This window comes from Corythoichthys intestinalis, chromosome 13, assembly GCF_030265065.1.
Source record: "Corythoichthys intestinalis isolate RoL2023-P3 chromosome 13, ASM3026506v1, whole genome shotgun sequence".
In the NCBI taxonomy this organism is placed as follows: Eukaryota; Metazoa; Chordata; class Actinopteri; order Syngnathiformes; family Syngnathidae; genus Corythoichthys; species Corythoichthys intestinalis.
Window position 1 is genome coordinate 28,240,856 of NC_080407.1, and position 26,822 is coordinate 28,267,677.

The 26,822-nt window shown below is 40.0% G+C and overlaps 1 protein-coding gene across 1 annotated transcript in view; it reads right to left on the reverse strand.

Moving 5' to 3' along the window:
* The window catches only part of LOC130927901 (gastrula zinc finger protein XlCGF57.1-like), a 41,389-nt gene continuing 14,567 nt past the window's right edge, over positions 1-26,822 (reverse strand). Inside the window, exon 2 of the mRNA XM_057854013.1 lies at positions 1-5,307. Coding sequence (XP_057709996.1) covers positions 3,686-5,307 — 1,622 coding nt within the window. The 3' untranslated portion in view covers positions 1-3,685. The remainder of the gene's footprint in view (positions 5,308-26,822) is intronic.

A 26,822-nucleotide genomic window follows, 5' to 3' on the forward strand; every position in this document is an offset into this window, starting at 1 on the left:
GTAAGGTTACGTGACATCACCACGCTAAGATGCGCGTCACAAATGCGAGCGAATTCATTCAGTTCAAGGAAGTAAACAATGCGGAGCAACATGGCAGTCTCCTTTCTCCACGGATGGAAAGGAGCTGGCAGGTCTCATCATCTTTCCAATGCTGAGACATGTTGTTCAATGTGGTGCGCTACTGGCTCCTTCTTCTTCTACTAGCTTTGTTGTGAGCATCAACGTAACTATGGTTGTGGGGCGTGTTAAATGGGAGGCGACTGGCACGTTGTTATGACGCATCACCTACGTCACCACGTAGATTAGGGTGTTGACTGTTGACCCGAGGTTTTGCTTCACACTGCATGACGATCAGAGCCAAGGTGATTTTAACGCGGGTCAAGGCGGATCGCTGCACCTTTCCCACTGCCACCAAAAGCCGATTGTTAGTGGGTTGACATGGGTTTTTGGCCAGTGGGAAAGGGGTATATGTGACATTGTGCTAAGGTGCCTGCATATCTGTGACCTTTCCTTTTTTGGCCCAAAAATGATCACTTCTGTCTTCTCCACATTTAATTGGAGAAAATTATCTCACATCCCTTCAATGATTTGATGAATGCATTAACTCAGGGAGACTAAGGGACTATAATCATGTGGGGACACAGAAATGTAGAGTTCTATGTCATCTGGATAGGTGTGATAGGAGATGTGATACTGTTCCATAATCTGAGCTCGGGGAAGCATATAGATGTTAAATAAGAGTGGTCCAAGAATTGACCCTTGAGGGACTCCACACGTGAATTTGGTTCGTTCTGACTGATGGTTTCCGATTGACACAAAGAAATCCCTATCATGTAAATAAGATGTGAACCACTGAAGAACAGTGTCAGTAAGCCCTACCCACTGTTCCAATCTGCTGAGTAGTATGGTGTGATCAACCATGTCGAATGCGGCGCAGAGATCCAATAGTAGCAGAACAGATGATTTGCCTGCATCGGTACTCCGACGAATATCATTTAGGACTTTAATAAGCACGGTCTCGGTGCTGTGTTGTAGCTGAAATCCAGACTGAATTTTGCATCATAAAAACCTGAATCTGTTCGAACACAACTCTCTCGAGTTACAGAGAGAGAGTTACAGAGTGTCGAGGGCTGAAAAAGAGCCGACCTTATCCAGAGTTAGCTTTTTTATCTATACCTTTTGCTTGTGCGCATTGCCTTACGCCACTGACAATGAATTCTCCGGATTCAACAACATTTAAAACTATGTGATGATCATGGCTCTCTCAGCCAAAAAGGTTCCCGACTCCTGCACTAGATGGTAGGAGGTATAAAATAACTAAGTACAACCATGCTGTTTAATGCCTTGGCCGTATTATTTTATGAGTAAATGCAACATGCTGTTCTTGGGATCAAAATGCTCTGGGGAGAACATCTTGCATGCTATATGGGTCATTCCAGAATTGGAGGACATTTTATGCACCGTTCATCAAATTCTACATTCACACGAGATACTGAATTCTTCATAAAACTGCTTTAAGAAAAATCTATTTTAATGCCAGAGTAGTCTGGATGATGACCAAACTGATTTGAAAATGCTCAAATGAAATGTAATTTTTTGAGGGGGTATTTGTTTGTCATCGTGGGAACGTGGATTAACCAATTTGATATTTCAAATTATTTGTGAAACATGTAGCACTTACATAAATCTAACCATAATCTTGTTAGAAACAAGCATTGATTCAATCACGAGATGCCTGACCTCATTAGTTTTCCCAAATAAATGGTAGGTAAATGTATGCAAATGTCTGACCCGTCTTCTATTCCTTTTGGCTTTTCCCTTCAGAGGTCACCACAGCGAATCAGTCGTGTCCTCTGCATCCTCTGCTCTCACACCAATTACCTTCATGTCCTCTTTATCAACATACATCCTTAAACCTCCTTTTTGGTCTATCTTTGTAAAATAGTTAGCCTTGATTTAATGAATGAATTGAACTACTTCATACAACACTGTCATGAACATAATGGAAATAGTGTGTTTTTCTGTCATGACTTTTAACTCACTTGCTTCCAAAAACGTATGAATACGTCCGTTTTAATTGTTTCAGGTTAGGTAAAAGAGGTATTTCTACGTCTTTTACATTTTTTTTTTTTTTAAACAATAGACATCTCTGGGTTCTGATTCAATTTAGCCCCAAAGCACAAAGCTGATATCCATTTTAAAGCAATAAAACTGGCCAATGGAGGGCAGTCGCGCATTTGGTAAGACCCGCAACCTGATTCAACGGCAACGAACAGCCGGGCCGCACGGCCGGGGCGCCGGGGGAAGACGACCGAATGGCGTCCAGGATGCCAGGCGGCAGACGACCGAGCAGAACAACCTAGAGGACGCCCGGGATGCCAGGCGCTGGATGACCAAGCAGAACGACCGGGACCACCACTGCAGCAGACGATGCCGTTGAGTCCGTGCTGCTTGCCGAGCAGAACCCGCAGAGACAAAAAAAAAAATCCATCTTTATGAGACAGGCGGTGATGAGGAAGAAGTTTACCCGGCTGTCGCGGCCACAAAAGTGTCAACTGAGTTATGTGTAAATAAATTGTTGCTTTGCTATCAAAAGCTCTATTTGTCATATTATGTTATTTTGTAGAAGGAGAACATTATTCAGATGTTTAGGATGTCACAAAAGCAAAAAAATAGCAGTGTTAAAGTCAAAGTTATGTTTGAAATGTATGCTTTCACAAAAAGCGTAATTTCTGTTTTTTCATCAGAAATTGAAAATTGCTCAAAATAAGCTATTTTCCAATGCTGATTTCTAAAGAATGGAAAGATATTAATTTTTTTCCTGCTGAAAGAAGAGAGTAATCTTTCTTTTGGTGGGTTCCATGTTTATATAGCAATAGAACAGAATTTTCTGTGGGCCTTGCAAAATCAGTCAAAATCCAGTAAAAGGGCCAGGAGGGAAGGGCGGTGAAAATGGCTGGGAGTGAATGAGTTAAGCATTACAAATAGAAATGATTAAAACAACAAATATAAAAAATAAGGTTCGACAAGAAAACATATGATCGTTATTCAGGAAACTCACAGTGAGTCCATAGCGCACACACACCATTAATTTAAACAAAAAAAAAACAAAAAAACAAAAAAAAAAGCCGTACATAAGGAGACATTGTAATAAAGTGACTAGGAAAAAAAAAAAAAAACATCAAGAAGGCTATCCATACACAATAAACAGGCTCTTGCGCCAGTGGCTTGAACTATATCTAAGGTAATTTGTAGGGTCTGTTAACTTCGTTTGAATATTATTTTCAGACTCATTTAATCGACACATGAAGCTGTGAGCCACCCTATTTAATGTGAACAAGTTCCTTTGCATCCTAGATGGCAAGAATAAGGATAATTGTGAGCACCCCGTGTCAACATAAGGAAAAGTTTGCTATAATTAATCCGATCAAAGGCTTTCCATGAGTGAATAAAGCATAAAAACATTGGTATGTTTAAGCTTTGACACCTAAAAGTGTATATGAAATGACAAATGAAATCTAAAATACTGTAATATTGTGTGGATGAGCATCAAACAAGGATAGGACAAAGCACACATAATGCACCAAAAACAGCAATCCTCAACAGTATTTGAGGAAGCTCTACAGAACACAATCGTCCTGCATGCAGAATCTGATGAAGCCAGCATGGATAACAGGTAAAACAGTCATTGGCCACTGCTTCTCTCACCCATACACACATGGTTCTTCATCCGATTCTTCCGCGTAAATCCTCGACCACAAACTGTGCAGGAAAAAGGTTTTTCACCAGTATGGGTTCTTATGTGCACTTTTAAGGCACCCCGTTGACTGAATCTTTGACCACAAACTGAGCAGGAATACGGTTTTTCTCCGGTGTGGATTCTTCCGTGTATTTGTAAGGTGCTCTTCATACCGAATCTCTGACCACAAACTGAGCAGGGAAAAGGTTTTTCTCCAGTGTGGGTTCTTGTATGTATTTTTAAGTAGCTCTTAGCACTGAATCTTTGGCTACAAACTGAGCAGGGAAAAGTTTTTTCTCCGGTGTGGGTTCTTGTGTGTATGTTCAAGTGTTGCTTATTAACGTATCTTTGACCACAAACTGAGCAGGAAAAAGGTTTTTCTCCGGTGTGGGTTCTTTCGTGCATTTGTAAGGTGTTCTTTTTACTGAATCTCTGACCACAAACCGAGCAGGAAAAAGGTTTTTCTCCGGTGTGGGCTCTTGTGTGTATTACCAAGTATTGCTTTAGAGCAAATCTTTGACCACAAACTGAGCAGGAAAAAGGTTTTTCTCCGGTGTGGGTTCTTGTGTGCATTTTTAAGTATGTCGTTTGAGCGAATCTTTGACCACAAACTGAGCAGGAAAATGGTTTTTCTCCGGTGTGGGTTCTTTCGTGAATTTTTACATTTTGTTTTTGAGAGAATCCTTGACCACAAACTGAGCAGGAAAAAGGTTTTTCACCAGAGTGGGTTTTTGTGTGTGTTGTTAAGTCAGAAGACTTCACAAAACATTTTCCACAAACTGAGCAGGAAAAAGGTTTTTCTCGCGCGTGGGTTCCTGTGTGTCTTTTCAAGTGTTGCTTTTGAGCGAATCTTCGACCACAAACCAAGCAGGAAAAAGGTTTTTCTCCCGTGTGTGTTCTTTCGTGTATTTGTAAGCCATTCTTGAGACTGAATCTTTGACCACAAACTGAGCAGGAAAAAGGTTTTTCTCCGGTGTGGGTTCTTGTGTGTACTTTCAAGTGTTTCTTTTGAGCGTATTTCTGACCACAAACTAAGCAGGAGAAAGGTTTTTCTCCCGTGTGGGTTCTTTCGTGTGATTGTAAGGTGCTCTTCTCAGTGAATCTTTGATCACAAACTGAGCAGGAAAAAGGTTTTTCACCAGTGTGGATCCTCATATGCCTAAGACAAGTATACTTAGTGGCAAAGGTTTTCCCACACTGAGAGCATTTGCAGAGTTTGTCGTCACGGTGAGATTTCTTCTGACCACCATCTTTGTAAGGGGAGTGTGACGTGGCGCCATTTCTATCTGATGGTGCGATGAAAATGTCTTCTTGCAAACCTTCTGTTGAGCTGCTGCTGCCGCTTGGCCGCTCTGCCCCTCTGCTGGCCTGACCCGGGCTATCTTCACTTTTCAAGGGCTCACCAGTTGACCTGGTGATACCTTCCTCCTCTTTAGCTTGTTGCTCTTTTCCCTCCTCCTGTGGACAGGGCCCTGGCTCCTTCTTTTTGGTATGGGGGAGCGCAACATAGTCTTTAACGCCAGGAGATTCTTGTTCCTGCCCCTCAGCACCTAGATGTTTTCTGAAATCTGCAAGACACAAGAAAACTATTGAAATATTTTATGGACCACCACCGCTTCATCGGCCAGTCTTTCCTTTGAGCAAAATTTGGAGAAGACGAGTACAGTGATCCCTGGCAACTTTATGGTTCACGTTGCGCAGATTCAGTGCGTCACGCAGTTTTCCAATGTATTCATCAAGGAAAGTAGAATGAAAAAAAAAAAAGTGGTTTCATTTTCAGGCGCGAGAGATATTGTTACGCATAGAGATGGGGCCAATAATTCGGCACCGAAAACTATCGGCTAAAAATAGCTAAGAATGCCATTTTGGTTGAAATGTTTGAAGAGCAAAAGTTTACCATCGAATCATGTGTCTCTTGTTATGACTCCATTAAAGAGCATATGACACCAGAAAAAAAGTCTTAAATGGCATTATTATGTGAATTAGAATCATATTTTGAGACGATTCGACTATATACAATAATTTAGCAAAGCGCAGATGACGAGAAATTAGTCTTTTAATCTGCCGGTTAGCCACGCCTACCATTATAGGGCTTTAGCGTCCCCAACAGGTGGATGACGTCAGCGGTAGACTGGGCTCATCGGTTTTACTATTCAGCCCATTGAGGGGGAATTGTTCAGAACGAGGAAAACGAGACGATGAGAGCCGCAAAATGTCATTGTTTCAGTCTCTCTACTCCCAATATTTTTACAGGATATTCTTTTTATCCAAGTATTTTCCCCCAATAGCTATATAAATGGCTTGAGAAGGACCAGTCAGCCCGTCGAGGGGGAACTATTCACAATGAGGAAAACGCGACGAAGAGAGCGGCAAAATGTCATTGTTTCTGTCTCTTTACTTCAATATTTTTACAGGATATTCTTTTTACCCAAGTACTTTCCCCAATTGCTAAATAAATGGCATGGTCATGACAAATAACAATCTTGTGCTAAATGGAATATAAAATAATAAAAATCCATTTATTCAAGACGACATGGCAAAATTACTCCATAATGGTCAAAACAGTAGACTTCACCTTTACTGTCACACCTCCCGAACGATATTTTATGACACCTAAATCGGACATATGTAATTTCCCTTCCCCGGCTTCGGAGAATGTAAACAGACCAGAAGGAGTGACAGCTAGCCGACATGCTAACCCGAACAGAGGGACGTTTCAAAGTCTTCGAAGTGGAAAATCACACATAACTAGCCTGGATTATTTGACACGACGACCCGGTTGTCAAGTTTCTTTGCGGATCGGCAAACCGCCCGGCGGAAAGCAATTTACAGTTCGTTCCCTGGAGGAGGGTGGCTGGAGTTGTTGTGGAGCTAACGTGCTAACAGCTAACTGCTAATGAGCATGAGGATAGCTTTTTACATGCCTATCAATGATCAAACGTAAGTAGTCTTTTATTTAAAGGAATTTTATAGTGTTTACTTTGTAATCACTGTATTCGTATTTGACATAATACAAAACAAGATGTTTACTCACTTCCTTGTAAGTCCAATGGTCCCACAGTAAATATCCACGGTGAATGGGAACCTTTTGAAACTCCAAAAAGGCGCATACGCCTCTCCCGCATACAGAATGATTTTTTCTGCAGCCGTTTGGCTGGCGTGATGCAAAAAATAAAAGTATTAATCCGCAAAATCAGCTGAATCCTTCGTCCTCATACACAACAGTACACTGTATAGTGAAGAGAACGTCTTCTACCGTACACGTCACAGCGCCCTCCCCCTCAATGAGAGACCGAAGCCGGAAGTCACTCATTTTCATGGCGCGGGATTCAAAAAACTAAATAAATATAGCGATCGCTTCCACACACATCCAAGCGGTCCATATCATTCAGGGGCATAAAATACCGCGTGTATTATGAAATAAACATGCTTTTTCGTGTCACAGGCACTTTAAAACATGGCGATTAGAAACACGCTGGCCGACGCCGTCTTGCAAAAATGCCGGGCTCAAAGCCAGCATGTCCAGGTTTGGAAGTATCAAAGAAAGATGCTCAGATAGCCGTCCAGGGGCGTCAGTAGGTTTTAAGAACAGGAGGGGCTTAGCCCCCAGGAGTTGCACCGGATTTAAGTGAACGTGGCGTAAAAGCACTAAACTTCACAAACAGCTAAAGATTCTCTGCAGGGTTCTACAAGCCATATTTAAGACTTTTAAAGACTTTTTAAAAGACCATAACGAATAAAATTTAAGACCAATTTTACATAGAAACTTATGAAAAATGGAAAAAAGATTAAGGACAATATCTGAATTGTATATTCTCAAGCCACAAATAATAAGTTTGCACTTACCCATGTATGTAACTACTGTAAATCGCTTTTCTCCATTATGACTATGCTAACTATGATGTCAACACACAACTGACCGGGCAGTATCGGTAGTTCCGCATTTGAAAGCAAGACTGAAATTTATGCATGTTCTAAATCAGTGTTGTGTGCCGCGGCTAAGCCTGTCGCAATATGCAATAATTCCATTTATCGCGCAATAAATAAAAATGAAGGCGGTAATTTTTCCACTGCGATTTATCGCCTCGTGTGCACGTGCGTGCGAGCGTGCGGCAGACGTGCTGTTAAAAGTTCGGATTCCTCGTTACCAACTGCGCAAAATGCATCTTTGTTCCAGGTCCGGCAAAAACTAGCGCCGGAGCCAATCGTTCCCATTACATCCTATTGTTCAACGTATATCGGAGGCGTCAGTGCTCCGGAGTGACTGTGGACCATCTACGGCGCACCGGTGTTGTTGACGTGTGGGCGCTCCCGTCAGGAGTGACATTTCACGCGGGGCGGCTATTTTGCGGCACAACGCAGGATATTCACAACGAAGTCCGCCAAAACATTGTAACCGACTTGGCTGCTACGAACAACCTTGCTCTGACAACGAACAGATGAATGAAATTAAGAGCGCTGTGCTTCAAACTCTTCCTGTTGATGAAAGTCGATTGTCATATGCTGGTGTTGTGTAGTAATGAGCAGACGTGACTTGAGCGGCGCTTGCTAACTTTTTTAATGCGCCCACTAGATATCACGAAAGGGCAAACTAGATGTGCTACGTCCCATGCCATTGGCTACGTGAGCCCAGAGTGATTATGGGACACGTAGTCCATATGCTACATAGATGAATTCTAAACTGTCATGACTGAATGGAAGTTAAGAAGGCCAAATCAATCCATACCAGTGACTATAGATAATGTTGGAAATATTGTTAATTCAGTACCTGACACAGATGGATTCGGACCACAAATAGGATGTCTTGCTCATGTAGTAAACCTAGCTGCTAAGAGCTGTAGCAATCAACAGTGTGCCCTGCCTCACTTTACAAACAGTAAAGATTGTTCTCAGCACTTTTATACAAATTTTTTTCAGATCAGTAAGAAGTAAGCACATAAATATTATGCACTAAAATGCATGTTTATATGATGGCAATTTAATTTTTGCCCGTTAGCAGAAAAAAAAAATATATATACATACATATATACGCATATATATAATTGTTTTTTTTTTTGTTTTTTTTTACAGAGCATTAAATGTATTAAATCGGATCGAAAATCGTGTCCCCCGTATCAAAAATCGTACCGAACCGTGACTTAACTGTATCGTTGCATCCCTATGGAACACCACTGCAGAAGTTATGACGGGAAAAGTTTTCATTTGCCTAAATGCTTAAGTTATTAAGTGCAATTTTATTATTTTTTAAACACATTTTATTTATTATTCTGTGTTTCTGTGCGGTATCAATATTGTTTTTTACTAAAGAGACATGGTCTATTGTTTTTAGTTGTGATTTCTTAAAAAGTATTTTTGAATTTAAGAGTAAATATTTATGGCGTTTAAATGGGTGTACTTGATCTATTAATATATACTGTATTCTCACTGTGTTATTGTAAATTGGTTAAAAAAAAATTGGGGGGGGGGGGGGCGCAATAATATCGCATATTGCAATAATTTATGAGAATTATCGCACGCTAAAATTTGTTATCACGACAGGCCGAGCCGCGGCACACTAGTGTGCCACGAGAGACCGTCAGCTGTGCCGCAAGAAGTTATCCAATATTGCTTTTTTTCGTAGGGCTGAGTTTGTATCAGTCACCTCCTTAAATGGTGTTCCTCCCGACATCCACCACGCAGTGGCGCTGCTTTATTACATTGAATATGTTCTTCTTCTGTTGCCACTTACGTATGGAGTCACAGGAGTGCCAAAATTAAAAATAAATAAATAAATGAATGAATAAATAAATATAAAGAGAAATAAATACATAAATATATAAATAAATAAATGAATAGGTAAATAAATGAACGAATAAATAAATATAAAGAGAAATAAATATATAAATAAATAAAAATATAACGGTATACTTTGTCATTGACATTTACTTTTGGTCATTAACAACCACAAAAGGAAAAAACAATGACAATATTTTTCATTGACTTTTACTTTCTGTCATTGAACACCACAAACGGAAAAAACAATGATAATTATATTTTTTGCCTTTGCCTTTTCTGTTTGGCTTCCACATTGTCATTGTCATTTGTCGATCGCCTTTCCTCTTTGGGAATGTAAATGACAAATGCGCAGAGAAACGGTCTGTCAATCAAATGACGTTGGGAGGGGCTTTCCAACCAGGAGTAGTAGTCGATAACTGATTATTCCTGGTTTAACTTCCCGCACATACGCCGTACGGCTACCCAAGCGCGACCGCGGCTGTTTTGTGTGACTGCACTACGCCACTTCCTCCAATGTCGTCATGATTATAAACGCGAAGATTCGGACATAGAAAATAATTATTCTTTGAATGGTCTGGCATGTGTGTTGAATAATATATTTTATCGGTCTTTGACAGGTGACGTAACGCTTGCAAAAGCCGCAGTGCATTGTGGGTCAAATCGGCATTTTGAGTGCACACTTATTGTAAATAACTGAGCAGTGAGAATCGTCTTTGCGTTCATCATTGTCTTTGATAAAATGGGACACTTGTGTTGTGTGAAAGGCTGCCATACTAAATCACACGACAAAAATGGCAGCAAAGTTGACCACGACGTATGAGTTTTTTCGTTTTCCGTCCTGGAAAAGAGGTTATGGACAGCAGGTTGAGGAACTAACAAAGAGGTGTCGGATGGCCTGGCCTGGGTCGCAGCGGTGAGACGGTAGGGTGACTTCATGTGTGTTTGCTTTCGGCATTTTCATAAAGGCAAGTCGGAGTTTTTTTTTTTAAGTATTGATACTGAATATGCTGTTTTAGCTTTCTAAAGTCGCTATTTTCTCATTCGCTAACCTTAGCTACCTAGCCTCACTTGTAAACTACAGGCAAAGAGGGAGGGCGGTGGAAATGGGTTAATGTGTTCGTGATAAATCAGTGTTTAATGTATTCAGTCATCGTTTATAAAAACATTATAGAGGGAATGATTTGAAAGATAAAGGCAAACAGCAAAAAATGCACAGAAATATTTATCAATGCGTCAGATTTCTTTTTGTGATCTGAGAGATCTGATGGGATGGTAGCATGGCTGATTAAGTGTTTACGATGGTGAAATGCCATGGAAATATCCAATCTTACCTAGCTTTCTAAATAAAACCTAATGTAATTGCAGCTTATGAAATGATGGAGACTGACCCAGACTGGGCACCATCTCTACATCTGGGACACACATCTGTTACACCGACAAACACTGCACGCTCTGCAAGACGAAGTAGGCGTGAGCAGCTATGGAAAGAGACACTGCAAGCACCAGAGATGGGGGTCCAACACGATGCAAACATTGAAGAGCTGCAGACCAAGGAGGCACCATCTGAGCCTAGTGAAATAAACAGTCACCAACAGAATGAGGAGGGGACACCTGATGCTGGAGAAGAAAGTGGTCAGCTACAGACTGAAGACGGGACACATGAAGCTGGAGAAGAAGGTGATCAGCTAATCACAGAGGATGAGACACACAACACCAATCAGGATGTGACACAGACTGTTATTATTGACTGTTTTGAAATTTTCACAGAAAACCCATCAAATCTGAAAGCATGTGCCCAAATGTTTTCCAGCTACAAGCACCACCACACTATGAAGTATTTAATATGTATTACACCCAAGGGAGCCATTTGTTTCTTATCAAAAGGCTGGGGAGGTCATACAAGTGACAAACATGAACAGTGATTTTCTTAATAATTGGTTACCTGGGGACATTGTCTTGGTTGACAGAGGTTTTGACATACAAGAATGTGTGGGAATGTAGTGTTCAGATGTCAAACTCCCAGCATTCACAAAAGGCCGCTGTCAGTTAGCAGCTAGAGCAGCTGAGAATCCATGTTGAAAGGGTCATCGGAAATGTTTGTCAGAAGTATAATATCTTAACAGGAACCATACCCATAAACATGATTCTTCCATGTGAAGGTGAAGAAGCCACAATGTTGGATAAGGTTGTCACTGTCTGCTGTGCCCTGACAAGCCAGTGCCCAACAGCAGTTTAGTACAATTAGTTTTCTTGTCGTAGTGTTTGTACAAGCAACGTTTTTTTTTAATACAATTTGTAGATGACTTAAACCTGTTTAATAAAGTATGTCAGTGACAATTTTGAAGTCTTCTTGATTCTTTGCCTCTCTTAGGTACTTAAAGAACTAGTGTTGCTTTTGATAGTGATTTTTTTTTTTTTTTTTTTACTAATTACATTCAAACAATTTTGTGGTGATAAACACTGAATAGGAAATCCGATGTTTGCTAACAAAACGAGAAGTTGGAAAGTTTTACTTTTTTAGATATATATTTTTTACTAAAATTCTCAACAGCACAAAGGTAAACAGAAAATAGCAATACAAGGAAATATAAAACATGTGCATACGAAGTAAAATAAATAACACTAGTTGCAGAATAACGTGTTCCAGTAAATTTGTCCCACTTCACATGATTGTGTCCTGCATTGAGAGAATTGCACATCTTTGCATGGCAATGTCAACACTGAAACAATACATTGTGCAATATACATGAATTTGCACGTCATTATGACAGTTCCTTGACCTGTTTTAGTCTTGCGATGTTTAAGATGATATTCAATGTACAATTCAAGTTCAACAATGTTCAAGTAAGAGCTGGATCATGTTTCTGAGAGGAGCAACGAGAGTGACAAATGTGTTGTCGCAGTCCTGCGGTCGAAATGCGGAGATCCTGCACCGAGCCATTCGTTAAATGTCCGTGAGCTTCGAGAGATTTTTAGTTTTTAAAATGTAAGCGCTGATACCGTAAACGAGGGAGTTTTTTCGTATCCAGCAATGAAGTTCTGGTTTGTTTACATCCATGGTACACTCAAAATGGCGCATGGGGGCGTGTAATGTATTCCTATCGTTGAATCTATCACGTAAAAAGTCTATCCATATCCATATCTATCCAGTCTATCCTATCCATAAAAACCGCACGTGCAACTCGATAACCGACGTCACTTTCCTTCAGGTAAACTAGGAATAATCAGTTATCGACTACTATTCCTGGTTGGAAAGCCCCGCCCAACGTCATTTGATTGACAGACCGTTTCTATACGCATTTGCCATTTACATTCCCGAAGAGGAAAGGCGATCGACAAATGACAATGACAATGTAAAAGCCAAACAGAAAAGGCAAAGGCAAAAAATATAATTGTCATTGCTTTTTCCGTTTGTTGTGTTCAATGACAGAAAGTAAAAGTCAATGAAAAATATTGTCATTGTTTTTTCCGTTTGTGGTTGTTAATGACCAAAAGTAAATGTCAATGACAAAGTATACCGTTATATTTTTATTTATTTATATATTTATTTATCTTTATATATATTTATTCGTTCATTTATTTACCTATTCATTTATTTATATATATATTTATTTCTCTCTATATTTATTTATTTATTCATTCATTTATTTATTTATTCATTTATTTATTTATTTTTAATTTTGGCACTCCTGTGACTCCATACTTACGTTTATGTTGGAGTTAATCTGCAAACGCGTGTGTGCGAATTGCTGAGCTCCTGAGTGACAAGTGGTCAAGGTGAATTTATTTTATTTTCTATGTGAATAAATGTGCATAAGTTGAAGCTTCTCCCCTTTTTGTTACGTTTATGCACGCATCCCACCTACCACGTGTTACAAGTAACCGTAGGAAAGGAGTACATAGGTAGAAGATTGCGGTCGTGTGCAAATGAGCAATGTATTGCTAGTGTCGCGTTCAAGTATTGCTCAAATTTCTAGCCGTTATCCATCATACTACCTGCGAAAATGTGGACCCCAGCACGGCCTTACATCATTTGATTAGAGTCGTCAAGTGTCAATATACACGAACGTGTCCTTTCCATTTCATCCATATGTGAGACCGTCAATCCTGCCCCTGTGTTTTATTCCGACACTGTTGTGAAATGTTTGGTTAAAATGCATAATTAAATTCATAGTGAATAATTGTTCAGTTTAAAACCAGCTAAAAGAAAGTTAAAATATAAAACATTTCTATTTACGTTGAAAAGTGATAAATACACAGCTAAAATTATGGTTATCATTTCCTGAACAGTTAATATACTGCTAGAGATTTGACAGGAAGTGCTTTTATTTTGAAGTGCGACAGAGGGAGCCTTTTTTATTTTGTGTTTCCTGAAAGGGGGAGAAAAAAAGAAAAAGACAAGCCTAGCTAATGAGCCTGTGTTATGGCCAAATGCCTTTGTTTTGTGTTATACTGCAGCATTTTTAAGTAGTAAATGTTCAAGTTCAAAAGCGAGCATCTTGGTCATCATTGAGAAGCTTCCACTACCCTTACAGACACATTGTTGAGGACAGCAAGGTAGCTGATGGCTAGAAATCCGAGCAGTTCTTAACGTGATGTGAGCAGTTGCATTTGCCATTTTGCTCTCGTTAGGGCTGGGCGATAATTGAGCAGATTTACCTCGATAACGATAAATGACGATAAATTCGCCCAAGCGGACTGTTATATAATTTGAAATTTTGAATCAATGCATGGAATACAAATGAACCGTTTCTCGTTAAATTTATTTACCAGCTTTCAGTTTAACAATTGCACATGCAGTCTAAACATTAAGTATAAAAAAACATTTTTTGGAAACAATAAGAATTCCAGTGTGAACATTTATAACAGTTTGTATGACTTGAAAAATGTACATTATAAAAATCAATATGACGACTGTGCAAACATGTCATTGTAACACAAAATATTTGCAGCTTTAACAGTACACTTCAGACAACTTATTGGTAATGGCTGCTGTGACAATTATTCAACACAAGTGTTTACGTCAAGGTTTCAGTTTTTTTTTTCCCCAGAACATTTTTTAATACATGCACCCCCCACACAGACACAATCAGATTAAAGCTGTATTGCTCTGATGCCAATGAAACATTTACGATTTTATGATGGCAGAATAAAGCAAACACATACAGAAAAATAGCTGTGGCCATCAGACTGTCATATTATTTATAGACCCCAATCACCAACGTCACACAATCTCGTGATCGCTGTATTGTGCTGCCATATTGTCCGTCATTGTGTGTCCGTATTGTCAATGATCGTAGTTTCTAAAAGTAGATTCATTTGCACCCAAAATTGGCACCGGCCCTGAATATAAACCGACATTTGGGCAGCTGAGTGTCACCGTTGTCACGATTGTAAAATCTTGAACTTGATCGGCGGTTCGACAACGGGACGGTGTGTGCCGAAATATAGCCGCCCCGTGTGAAATGTCCCCCCTGACGGAAGCGCTTATTTATAACGCTTTATTGAAGTGAAAACATCAAATGTTTTCATGGACGCATTACAGTAACGGATTTACAACTGTAAAAGCAGTTTTAAGTAAATAGTTAAATTAAACAACATATTAGTACTGTATTTTAGTAACAAATCGTGGACTTGGCCACATAACCATCTTTGAACAGAAATGTATTAGTCCACAGGTTTTCACGACCATATCCCAATGACAATCACACAGGTATTACATTTATTAGTTCAAGCAGAGTAAAATACATATTCACGGCACAAGAAAGTCGTTTCCGTGTTGGCGCTCCCGTCAGGGGGGACATTTCACGCGGGGCGGCTATTTTTCGGCACAACAACTGTTGTTGCGCTCAACTTCTTGCCGCGCGACCGTGGAGACGAGCTTCGTAGTCTCCGTCTGATGATGTCTGTGAACGTGTTGGCATTATGACTATTGATGTTTTCGCCGCTGTCTGACGGCTGTCGACACAAACGCATCATGGACCGAGATAAACAAACCTTGCTGCTTTAGAGTTTTGCCCTTTTAACAATGGCCACAAAGTAACTACTAAAATGACCGTTGATCTTCTCTGTTACTGCAACCAACCGCCACACATGCCTTCACAATTTTGATTAATCAATGTAAACGATTGTCAGTTGTTCGTTTACTAGGCGGTGATTCCTTAGACAAGCAGAAAAACACGCAGTAATAGGATGAATGTATGTAGCGGTAATATGTAAACACGATGAGCTGACGGACAATATGGCGGCTGAAGTCAGGGGGGCGGTGTTGTGACGGGGTCTATAGACTACACTGTTGGATTATACTTTATACTGACTGCTTTACCATCATGAAAGCTTTCAGAGAAATCACACAAAGATAACAAATAACGCAACATAATGATTGCTAGATCAAGTCCGTGCCCAGTCCACTCATTAAGTTCAGCCGTTTCGAAAAGGTTAGAGGGTATGTCATGCCCTGGGAAAATGTTAATATTCCATCATTTATCCATAAACGCATGCCTTTTGTATTCATATCATGCCACTTCGTGGAATTACACACAAGAAAATGAGAGAAATTTGGCTCGATTGTCAAGCTAAAACGACCGGCGCCCGAGATCTGGGAGATTGTGTGCGTGACGTCACGACAAGTGAAGAGAGTGTCACCGGCCACTAGGGGGGCAGCGCCTGTCTGCATCAATATAATTCCTTCTAGTGAGGGGAGAATTAGGGGTGTTTTGAGCTGTTTATGCTGATGCATTGTGTTCGTCCTGCACATATTCCAGGTTCCCTCATGAAGAAACACCCCTCGTTGTCAATAAAAGAGAATTCAGAATTGACAGTGAGGGGTGTTTCTTCAACAAGAAAAAGGCTCAGTGCTTTAATACTGAATGGCGGCGAGGATGGCAGACAATTTCGTTTCTAGTTTCAGCGACGAATCCGACGTAGAAGGACGTAACGAATGTTCATCTAATGGTGACGAGGAGAGTTACGAAGCTTTAATCGGTGTTTTACGTTACCAATTTGAGCCCAAACGAACGCCAATGCAGCGTAATGAAACGGTCATTGAGGGGAGCAATGACGCTGATGAAACATCGGCAGCAGATCGTGTGGGAAACACCAATGATTTGTTTTGCATTTCTTTTTGTGAAGCTGATACACCGTGACTGCAAAATAAAGGAATGCATAGAATAATTATCATTTATTGCGCTATCATAGCTTTTCGCTCTGCCAACAGACACAAATATGAATGGAATCAGAGGACTTGTTCTATATATTTTACGAACGATAATTTATACATGTGTCCAGTCCTGTATCCAATGCGTGGCATTTTTTTATTATAAAAGAGTACTCACTCTGGCCATTTCGAGCTTGGCTGCTCCCCTCCTTTGCTTAGCCTTAGCCTCCTTTGCTAGTAATAGTCCTCTTTCTTGATATCTCGGGACATTTAGGTGGCTGGGCGTGTATGGTCGGCACCGCATCTCCTTTGAGCAGCAATCTTTTAGCAAAATCCGATTTCACTTGCCCATAGCTCGAGAAGCTTTCAGGTGGAAAATGCGCATCATAGAAAAGCGTGCCGGAGGCTGTGTCTAGAAAATTAGCCCTTTGCACGGACGAACTTTACCCATTGTCTGCGTAGTCCAGCTTTTTTTTTTCGCGTTCGGGAACTCATGGATAATATATTCCGATAAATAACTATTTGTACACCACATAGCACAGCAGTTTTGAACCATTTTTGTGATGTTTTCGTCAAACAAACCCCAACGCTACTCTCTCGTCATTAAAAAACAATGGCACCTGGCTCCGCCTCGACTGTCAATCACTTGTCGTGACATCCCCGCCCCATTCGACTGTTTCCGGAACACTTTCGGGAATGTTCGTCATTTTCGATCTATATTCGATAATTGCTCATTAATGTGATTGATTTTTTTGTTAACTTTATCAATATTTGTTATCTTGGCACATAACGGTTCTATTGATGTCTCACACCCCCTTTGCCGCTACATACCCTTTAGAGCTGCTATCCGACTCCATCGCGTTCATTTGTAGTGTTAACAGCTAGTGTTAGCCACTAGCGTTAGCCTGTGGCCTGGCTACCAGTAGAAAGCACAGAAAGCATCCTCTCCGAAAATCGTGAGAACCAGGCAGGACAGCGGGTGAAAGCCCGTCTGGAACCTACCAAGAGTTTACTTAATGTCGGGTGAAAGTTTGGCGGAGCTCCCTTATGCCCAACTCTATCCCGTTTGCTTGTAGCGTTAGCCATTAGCGTTAGCCTACCGGGCTTCTGTTTGTTTGGCTTCCTGAAAACCACGTGACTCCATACGTAAGTGCACTGACTGCTTTCTTAAAGGGGAATGAACATAGCTGAACAACACAGAGTCAAAGCGGGATGAAAAGACTGTATTTTCTTGTTTTATTAAATTACCGAATTTACCGACACGGTCAAAATTACATTGGTCATCGGGAAGAATTTATGTAAAGGTAAATTTTCGGTTTACCGCCCTGCTCTAGCTCTCGTTTCAAAACAAGTCGACTGACTATTTTGTTCGCCTCCATTAAAACAGTGAAAAAAGGCAACTTCTTTTTTTGAAACACTTCAAAGGTAAATTAGCAAGCCCTCAAAGCCAGTTACCTTGTTGCTAAAATTTTTGCTGAATCCAAAAAGAGACAAAACTACCTGCCTGCAAAGCCATTGTCAGTGAGATGCTTGCCCCTGATGCAACTAAAGACATTTCTAAAGTCCCCGTTGAAGGAGAAAAGATATCGTCATCGCACACACAATATAATTGTTTGCATTAGCCTAACACATATATAGTCTAACACATACATATGGTACAGGTTTTCGTAGACACCGTCTGTTTGCATTAGTCTAACACACGTAATATAATTAATCAGGAAATAGTATCATTTTCATATTTACGGTAGGACTACACTACTAATATAAAATAAATAGCACACCATAGTTGAATGAGAAGAAATAGAAGAGATACACAATGCCGTCTTATCACAAGATTGACGCACCAACTCTGGCAATCAGCTCTACCAGCAAACTCCAAGGACAAAGCGCTTTGTCCTAAAACAAGCACAACCAGCCCGGACAGCAAAGTTGATAGCGGGCGTCCCAATCCGCGCACGGACCTAAGCTGCCCAAAACCGGCCACAGAGGGGATGGCCCAAAAGCAACGCCCAGAAACGCCCTCGACAAGGGCCGCCTCAGCAAAGACTTTAAAAAGACTGGACACTGAGATAACACAGATTTTTTTTCTGCTCGGAAACATGTAGCCTTGTTTTGGATCCAGAATTGTCCCTCCGTTGTCTGTTCTTGCCTTGTTTTTACCATTGTCGACGAATAAATTGTCAACCTGTTTTTGGTGAGTGTTCTTCAAGCTTTTGAAACATGGAGTCAGTACAAAGGGTTAAAATAAGAGGACGCGCGAGATTCGGCCTTCCCGACGGGCGCGCGCGGAGCAGCGTCAGCCGAGCGGCAATTGTTTTGGCTGGTGCTGTTCTCGGGTGAGTCTGGGCCGGGGGGGGGCGAATTTCAACAGTTGGCGACCCGACGTGATGGTTTGACGACGTGATAGGCCCAGACGACGGAGGGGATGGATGAACGGCTGCGGAAGAGTCAACTGGAGCCCTTTTAGGTGCACCGTCAAAAGCCGAAAAGGTAAAAAGACATTTTGTCATAATTTAAGGCGGGTGAAAGTTGACTTGAAGCGACCTTCCACCATTTTGTGTTTTGTCTAACGGTGAATGTTGCATTCTGTCATATGGGGAATTAGTTTGGTAACAGTAGTCTTAACACTAGAGGTGTATTTTATAGATTTGTGCATAAGTACAACATCCATTGCGTAGTTTAGGCTGGGCGAAAGAAAGAAAAAAAATAATAAAAAAACACAAAAAAAACTATTAAAAAATAAAAATAATTAAAAAAAAAAAAAGTAAAATAAAAGGACAAGTTAGATTAGGAAGCGTGGTGTCCCCTGGAACCCGATTAAATTGCGAGAGACAGCAATTGAAAAGGGGTTGTGAGTCGCCCCCTCCACCCCCCCGCTCTTTCCTCCCGCATGCTGGATGGCGTCTGGGCGACACAATCACCGGATTGTTGTTGTTTCCCGATTTGATTTGGTGGGACACACGTAATATATACATGCGCATGTATGCATATACATATAAATATATGTGTATGGGATAGGTATGGGCATGTATATGGAATTGTAGATTAGTGTGCGAGTACCCCCCGAGTGTTATTCGGATTGCGAGGGATCGGCAGTTGCCAGCTCATTGTGACTGTTGGTTTCCGATCTGACGCGGGGGCTGTTGCCCGCAGTATGTGTATGCATATATGGGTATGTGAGTGATTGCGCATATATATTTATATGGACAGACATATACTTGTCCAAAGGAAGTGAATTGACTGGCAAGGCAGCGTCAGGCCGGGTCAAATTCACCGGGACTGGAACGTGGCGGTTCCCCACCTCGCGTCTGACGAGGCGGAGGATTGTAAGCTGGGTGGAGGCACCCTAGGGAGTGGTCCCCCCTTAAAAGGTAGGTGCAAGACCCGTCGGGATGGCACACTATGGCGTCTTGAGCCACCTTTTGTGGCTCAGGACGGCCCTAGGTTCAACCGACAAAACACGATAGGTTAAGGCCGCTGTTGGAGTGACGCCCAACAGCAGAGAGGGCCTCGAAAGAATTTGCTGTGGTAGCAAAAACATGGCCATGAGTACATTCGCCCAGCGGAAAATATAGGTTAGGGACCCGGGATGGATGGTTGTACAAATGCACTAAAATTGACCATGACAAGAAAAGTGACAATTAAAATGGGGAAGCCGGGTTGAACTGCCACTGTTGTTGTTTCAATGTTAAGTTGCTATGGTGTCGTGTAGTCTCTTGTTAAAGTGGACGTTTTGTTTTGCTTAGTGTTGTTCGAAATGAAGCCGAAAAAATAGGAAGCGCCCCTGTTAACGTTCTGGGAGACAGCCGTTGGCATGGCGCCTGGAGTTGGGCAATCTGATTAGAAAAGAATACTGTGTTCAAGATAAGGAGTGCGGGCCATCGGTGGCCCCTATTTGCAACATGGGGTCCTCGACGGCATCCGCTGGGTTTTTGCCAAAATTGATTATAAGGGGAGGCTAGAATTGAAGCTGGGAATTTTCCAGTCCTTGTTTAACTATTTAAGATAAAATTGAGAGCCAAAGAGGGAAAACATGTCCAAAAAAAAAAAAAAAAATCATTAGATCTGATTAGAAAAGGAACACTGTGTTCAAAATGAGGTGCGCGGGCCAATGGGCGGGAGGCCCTTCTTGCTCTTGTTCAGGTCAAGCAGAGCAAGGAGGGCTGAAGTCCCTGGATGTTTGGTAAAGTTATAGATTTAAAAAAAAAAAAAAAAAAAGCTTTTTCTAACAGACGTTTTTTACTCACAAAAGAATGTAGAGAAACAAAAGAATATTAAAGTGATGCGTTCAACCACAAACTTACAATTATTAGAATAACAGACATGCAAACAGAACAAGCAAAGAACACCTTAAAGTTAATAACGGGGAATTGATATCATGGCTCGCTTCAAGTATAACGAATATTTTGAAATTCAGTTTAATTTTTAGGGGATTCGAGCATGATGAATATGGAGAAAGTGGCACTTTGGGATCACATGTCGATAGAATTGGCTGTCGTGAATTCAGCTGTGATCCAAAGAACAATGGTATATCTTTATCGATTTTAGTTCTGATATAAGAAGACAACTATAATTGACCTAATTTTTGCTGTTATGAAAATATAGTAGGAAATAAGTGGCCAACTTTGTCAAGACAGGCCACGACCAAATTTAATTGACAAATTATCAAATAGGGTGCGATTATAAAACCTGTAACAATGCAATATAAGAATTGTAAATATTTGAGCTAATTGACATTCATAACACCCCTTAAAATAACTAGAACATCTTTGGAGTATTAAAAAAAACGAAAAAACAAAAGGGGGGCAAATGGTTCTTTCATAAAACTTATCACGATTCCAAATTTACATCGGAGATAACGTTCCCAGAATGAGATAAATTGTAAGTCTTATTAGTTTTATTTTTATTTTAACTTGGATATTTGCTTTTCATTGTTGACCCTTGAAGGAAATAATTTCATTTAATATATTTTCTTTTTCTTTAGCACTTTCGTAAAACTGATTTTTGATTTATTTTGTAGTTCCGTTTAATTTGGAGTCTATAGAAGCTAAGTTAAGTTTGAGATGCCTTGCCTAAAGGGTTAAAGTTTAGGAGAGAGCAAAGTTTTAAAGTGGGTCATCGCAAGTCTCTGGTTGTTTTGGTAAAACAATAGATAAGACAGTCTTTCCCTAGCCACTATTGACTCCCGAAAGAATGCGGAGGGAGAATCTCCTACATGTGTTAATTTTGATATAAGGGACAATGTAAAAGTGGATTTAGGTTTTTAAAAGACTTGAAAATGCCAGATTTCACTAAAATATTATCTTTTGGGTCACCCACGGATAGAATTGGGCTATCCTTGCGAAAAAATAAATCAATAAATAAATAAAATAAAATAAAAAAAGGGGAAAAAGACATTTTCACCAATTTCATGATCTGGGATGAAAAGACAAGACCAATGTAGGTAAATTCCGTTGCTTTGAAATTATAGGGGAAATAAGCAACCAATTTTTTAAGAGAAAGACCACAGTCGAAATCGAATTAACAAATTACATAAGTGGGGAGGAATTAAATTTGAGAACGTAAACAAACACGGGCATCGTGCCAAATGCAATTTATCATGCTGGGGAAATTGCTTATGTTAAATGTTAAGAATAACACTCGAAAGATACAACGATAATTAGATAGAATCTAGAGATGAGTTACTTTAATTTCAGAATACTTTTCCAAGTCTACAGCCTATAAATACAATTTCCCCAGTATAAGACAATTTTTATGTTTTCATTTTTGATTTTGATTTTTGACCTTTTGATGAATTACCCTCATGTGATATTTTTCCATTGCTTTGGAGACCTTTAGGGAACAGTTTTTTTTTTTTTAAAGGACTTGAATAATCTTTCAAAAAAAAAAAAAAAAAAAAAAAAAAGGAGTGGAGAAAGTGTTGTTTAGTTCCATGCCTGTGCTAACTGTATTTTTCATTTTTTTAGGATTTTTCTAAAAATTCTATTTTTATATTGGGATTGCATTTTTTTCATCTTTTATAAAATTTCTATATTTTCATATTTTATATTTGCCTGTTTGAAGGACATCGTTTGAAAAAAAAAAAAAACAACAACAACAAAAAAACTGGTTGGCTTGTATTTATTCTATTGATCCTATTCACTGGTTTGTTATTTTGCAATTATTTTCTGGGGACCTAATTGTTTCACAATCTTTTGGATCTGAATTGGACATGAGGGGGTTTGTAAACTGGAAATAATAAGACATATAAATGTTTTTGTGTTGATTGTTGCATTGGTTAACATTGAACAGTTTAAACTCGGAGTAGACAACCACACACCGTAGTAATGAATGTATAACTCCCATCTTTCGACAAAATGATTCCTTGTGACTCGGGTTGTTGACGACCAATATTATTTATTAAGCTTATTGTTAAAAAAGAAGAGTTAGAATCTCAAATAATGGTATTTAGACCACTATAGGGGATAGTTTTTGATTTTGTCTAGATAATGCGGGTATCACATAAGTTGATGTAAAGTGGGAATGATAACATGGACTGGGTATTCATAATGCACTTTGAGTAGTAGCTATGAGTGATATAGCCATGCTTACAATTGCAATGGCGTACTGCACGCAGGCTATTTTTAGACCGTGACGTTGCATTGTAAAGCGGAAGTAAAGCCGAAGTGGGACATTATAGACCCGCCCTCGCATAGACCCCACGTAAAAAGTGCTACTTTTCGCCGGTAATCCTTCAAAAACGAACATGGCGATCACGCATTGCTTTTTTGGAACTTGTAGAAACGACTCTAGACATTACGACCATGAAGGATGTTTTCATCATACGTTCCCGGAAACCAAAAACTCGGGAGGAAAAAAATGTGAAAACCGAATCAACTTGCGCGGACTTTAACACCAGCACGGCGAATCCATTCACGTTTCATATGCAGTAAACATTATGTTGGGTTGGCATGGTCTTTCAGAGGACAAAGAGGTAAGCCATTTTTATATTTTTACTTTATTTTTTTTAGCGTAACGTTGTGCCGTACTGCTTCTGTCTGACAATGAATGACCTGAAAAAACTACAATGGTATCTGACTGCCACTGTTACCGTTTCTGTTATATATATATATATATATATATATAAAAACAACTTTAGTAAGGGGGAAGTGTAAATAAATTATAGGATTAAGATGTGTTATCAATGAAAAAATTTAAAGTGTTCGTTGGCTGTCACTGAGTAGCATTTGTGACCGCTACACAAAGCTAACTAAATTACCCCCAAGAACGGTAAGAGATGTAGGACAACCAGAGGATATATAAGAAAGAGAGGGCTGATGGTAAAGGATAGCTTGTTGAAACCGGAGAATGTCATTGTCAGTCGCGTCGATTAAAAAAAAGCTAAAGCTATGCTTAAGTCGGCTCGTTTTTTTCGTCTTTTTCAGCCTTCGACGCTAAAGCCATCTCTTTAACTGAACATTTTTATGTTCTTCCACATCTATGCCAGTCAATTTGGCACCAGGCACATCATTTTCGGAGAGAATTGGTAGGTTTAGCACTGTAAACATCTCCTGCGTACACGATTTCCATTCATTTCCTATTAGGGACAAATGGTGGCTTGTCCTTGCATAGCAACCGTAGCTAATTCCATGAATATTAATGAGCGGAAGTGACGTGTTGCTTGCAGTACGCCATTGTGGGCATGGCTAGAGGGGGTTAAGTGGGTCAAGATAACACCAACATTATTACTGAAAGTTAATATGGATGCGGAAAACTAAATTTTTATTGACTTGTACAGTCTGTTCAATTCTAACCATACAGTTCTTAGGCCCAACAAACAGTAAATTATTATAAACATAATACTATTCATAATCTCATTTAGACATATGGAGGTTGACACATTGCTTTAATAACACGACACATTTTAGGAGCACGAAGAGGCCATTACAACGATCTAAAGTTTTCCCTGACCACATTGTTTCCCAAAAGATTTCAAGGTTTAAGGATAATAATCTGCCACATCACATGTTGGAGTTTTGAGACGGGTGCTGTTGGGATGTTTCAGGTGGTAAGGTTACAAATAGGCACAGTTATGATAAGTAAGTATGACAAATCGGCTATTCTTAAGTTTATCCTTATTTCTATTTATCGATCCCCTGAAACACCAGATGTGTATGTTGACAGGATGGGAAGACATTCACCCTGAACGCTAGCTGAGCTGGAGCTGGGTGTGACATGCAGAGCCATCGCACCGGCACACGGGCCACCGGTTGCGTGGGTGGGAGAAGGGATCACCAATGGTTGGAGGATCAAAGGTTTTCCAGACCCCACCTATTCCATCAGGGCTGCGACATGCGGATACCACACGAGCCGTGAGCTGGTGGTTGTGTGAGAACAGGTGCTCTCAAAATAATGGTTCATCGCCAAAGGACAGCCGTCACGACTGTCCCCACGGTTATATACTCACCGCAGCTGACGATGCTGTGTTTCGTCGAGGTGAATGTTGTCCGGTCTTTTTGAGTTTGAGAGAGTATTTAAATGTTAGAGATATTACCCTGCCTCAGACGTCTCGACAAGCATTAGGCAAAAACTAAAACGTGATTACGTGATATATTTTAAGTACACCACATAGTCCCAGATGTATTTGATTAAGATTCTTTACTTTTATTATTTTATTTTCACTTTCTAACGATTAACTTTCCTGAAGGTACCACATTACATTCTAGACACTCTAAACTCATGGTGATCTACACATAGGCTAAGTCGTTCTATGCTTTAATTAGTGAGTGTTAAAGGATGTGAGCGGCTCTGTATTCTTTCGAGTTGAACAGATTACAGCTACCCTGGGATCCACTTGGGGGGGGGGGGGGGGGGGGGGGCAACCATGACGGATCCGGACTGGGAGAAAATAAGGACCCTTTCCCATTCCCATTTGACCCATGACCTAGGAAGCGACAATTGATTGTGGAAATAAATAGGTTTAGCGTCATGGTCCCTGTTGCTATAGTGCTCGTTTATTTGTTCTTCTTTAATATTATTTTTCGCTAAAAGGTTTGGATTTTCTTTCCTTTTTCCCTTTTATTGATTTCACAAGCGGATGTTGCTGTTAGAAATGTGGTGTGGAAAGGTGCCCCTGACATTGTTGGTAAATGGTGGGAATACACATTGTTTATGTAGTAGGGTTTTATTTTTCGGTAACCTTTTTTCGATCTTTTGCAGTCACATTTGATCACAATAGATTCATTTTTTGTTTTGGGGATTTTTGGTTCAAAGACTACTATTTTTTCATTAGGTTCTAAATCATAGTACTCGGTCGATTTGGGCCATTTTTAAGTCCCAGTTTTTTATTCTTTAGCCTTTAGCCATTTTTTGTCATTTGGGGTGGAGAATATAACTTTTATTATTTTTATATTTTTTTGATTAGGGTATTTATTAATTTTTGGGTGAATGGGGCGGAATAAAGTTTTTCTTTAATTGGGGCGGAATAAAGTTTTTCTTTAACTGGGGTGGAATAAAGTTTGCCTACAGGCGTCTGTGTCCATCATTTTCAACAACTGGTAAGGGGTGAAGACGTTTATTTCAAGTTTCGAGTTCATTGCGTCCAAGTTTTTCTGTATTGCAACATTCCGCTTTTGTACAGTACCGCTTTTTCACCATTCTCTAGTCAATGGGGGAATGTTTTTGCTGTGTTATGTGTTTAGATGTAGTAATTTGTCAGTGATGTTCTTTTTCCTCCTTTAAAAGCTGTTCTGAGGTGTTTGACACATTGTTGCGTTCCTTTTTGTTCAGGCCTGCGCACAGTTCTCTCTTACTACAGGTGTTGGTTGACCCTAACGTTACGGAAGTGGAAAAAGGGAGTACTTAAATTTTAATTTACTGAACCAAATTTAACTCAGTACGGTTCTCACTTTTCCTAACTTAAAGGTTTTTATTCAATGGACCAAATTTAGCTTAGTGTGTCTCTCATTTTTCCTAACTAAAGATTAACTTTATTTTTATTTATGGGGCCAAATTTAACTGAATGTATATCTCATTTTTCCTAGCGACAGGACTAACTTGATTGGTAGCCCGTCTAATTGATCATGAAAAATCGGTCTCAATGCACCTGTACAAAGAGGGCACTGTGAGCTGATGCCTATAGCCACGGGACCAAAGACAACCTAGGATTAACCC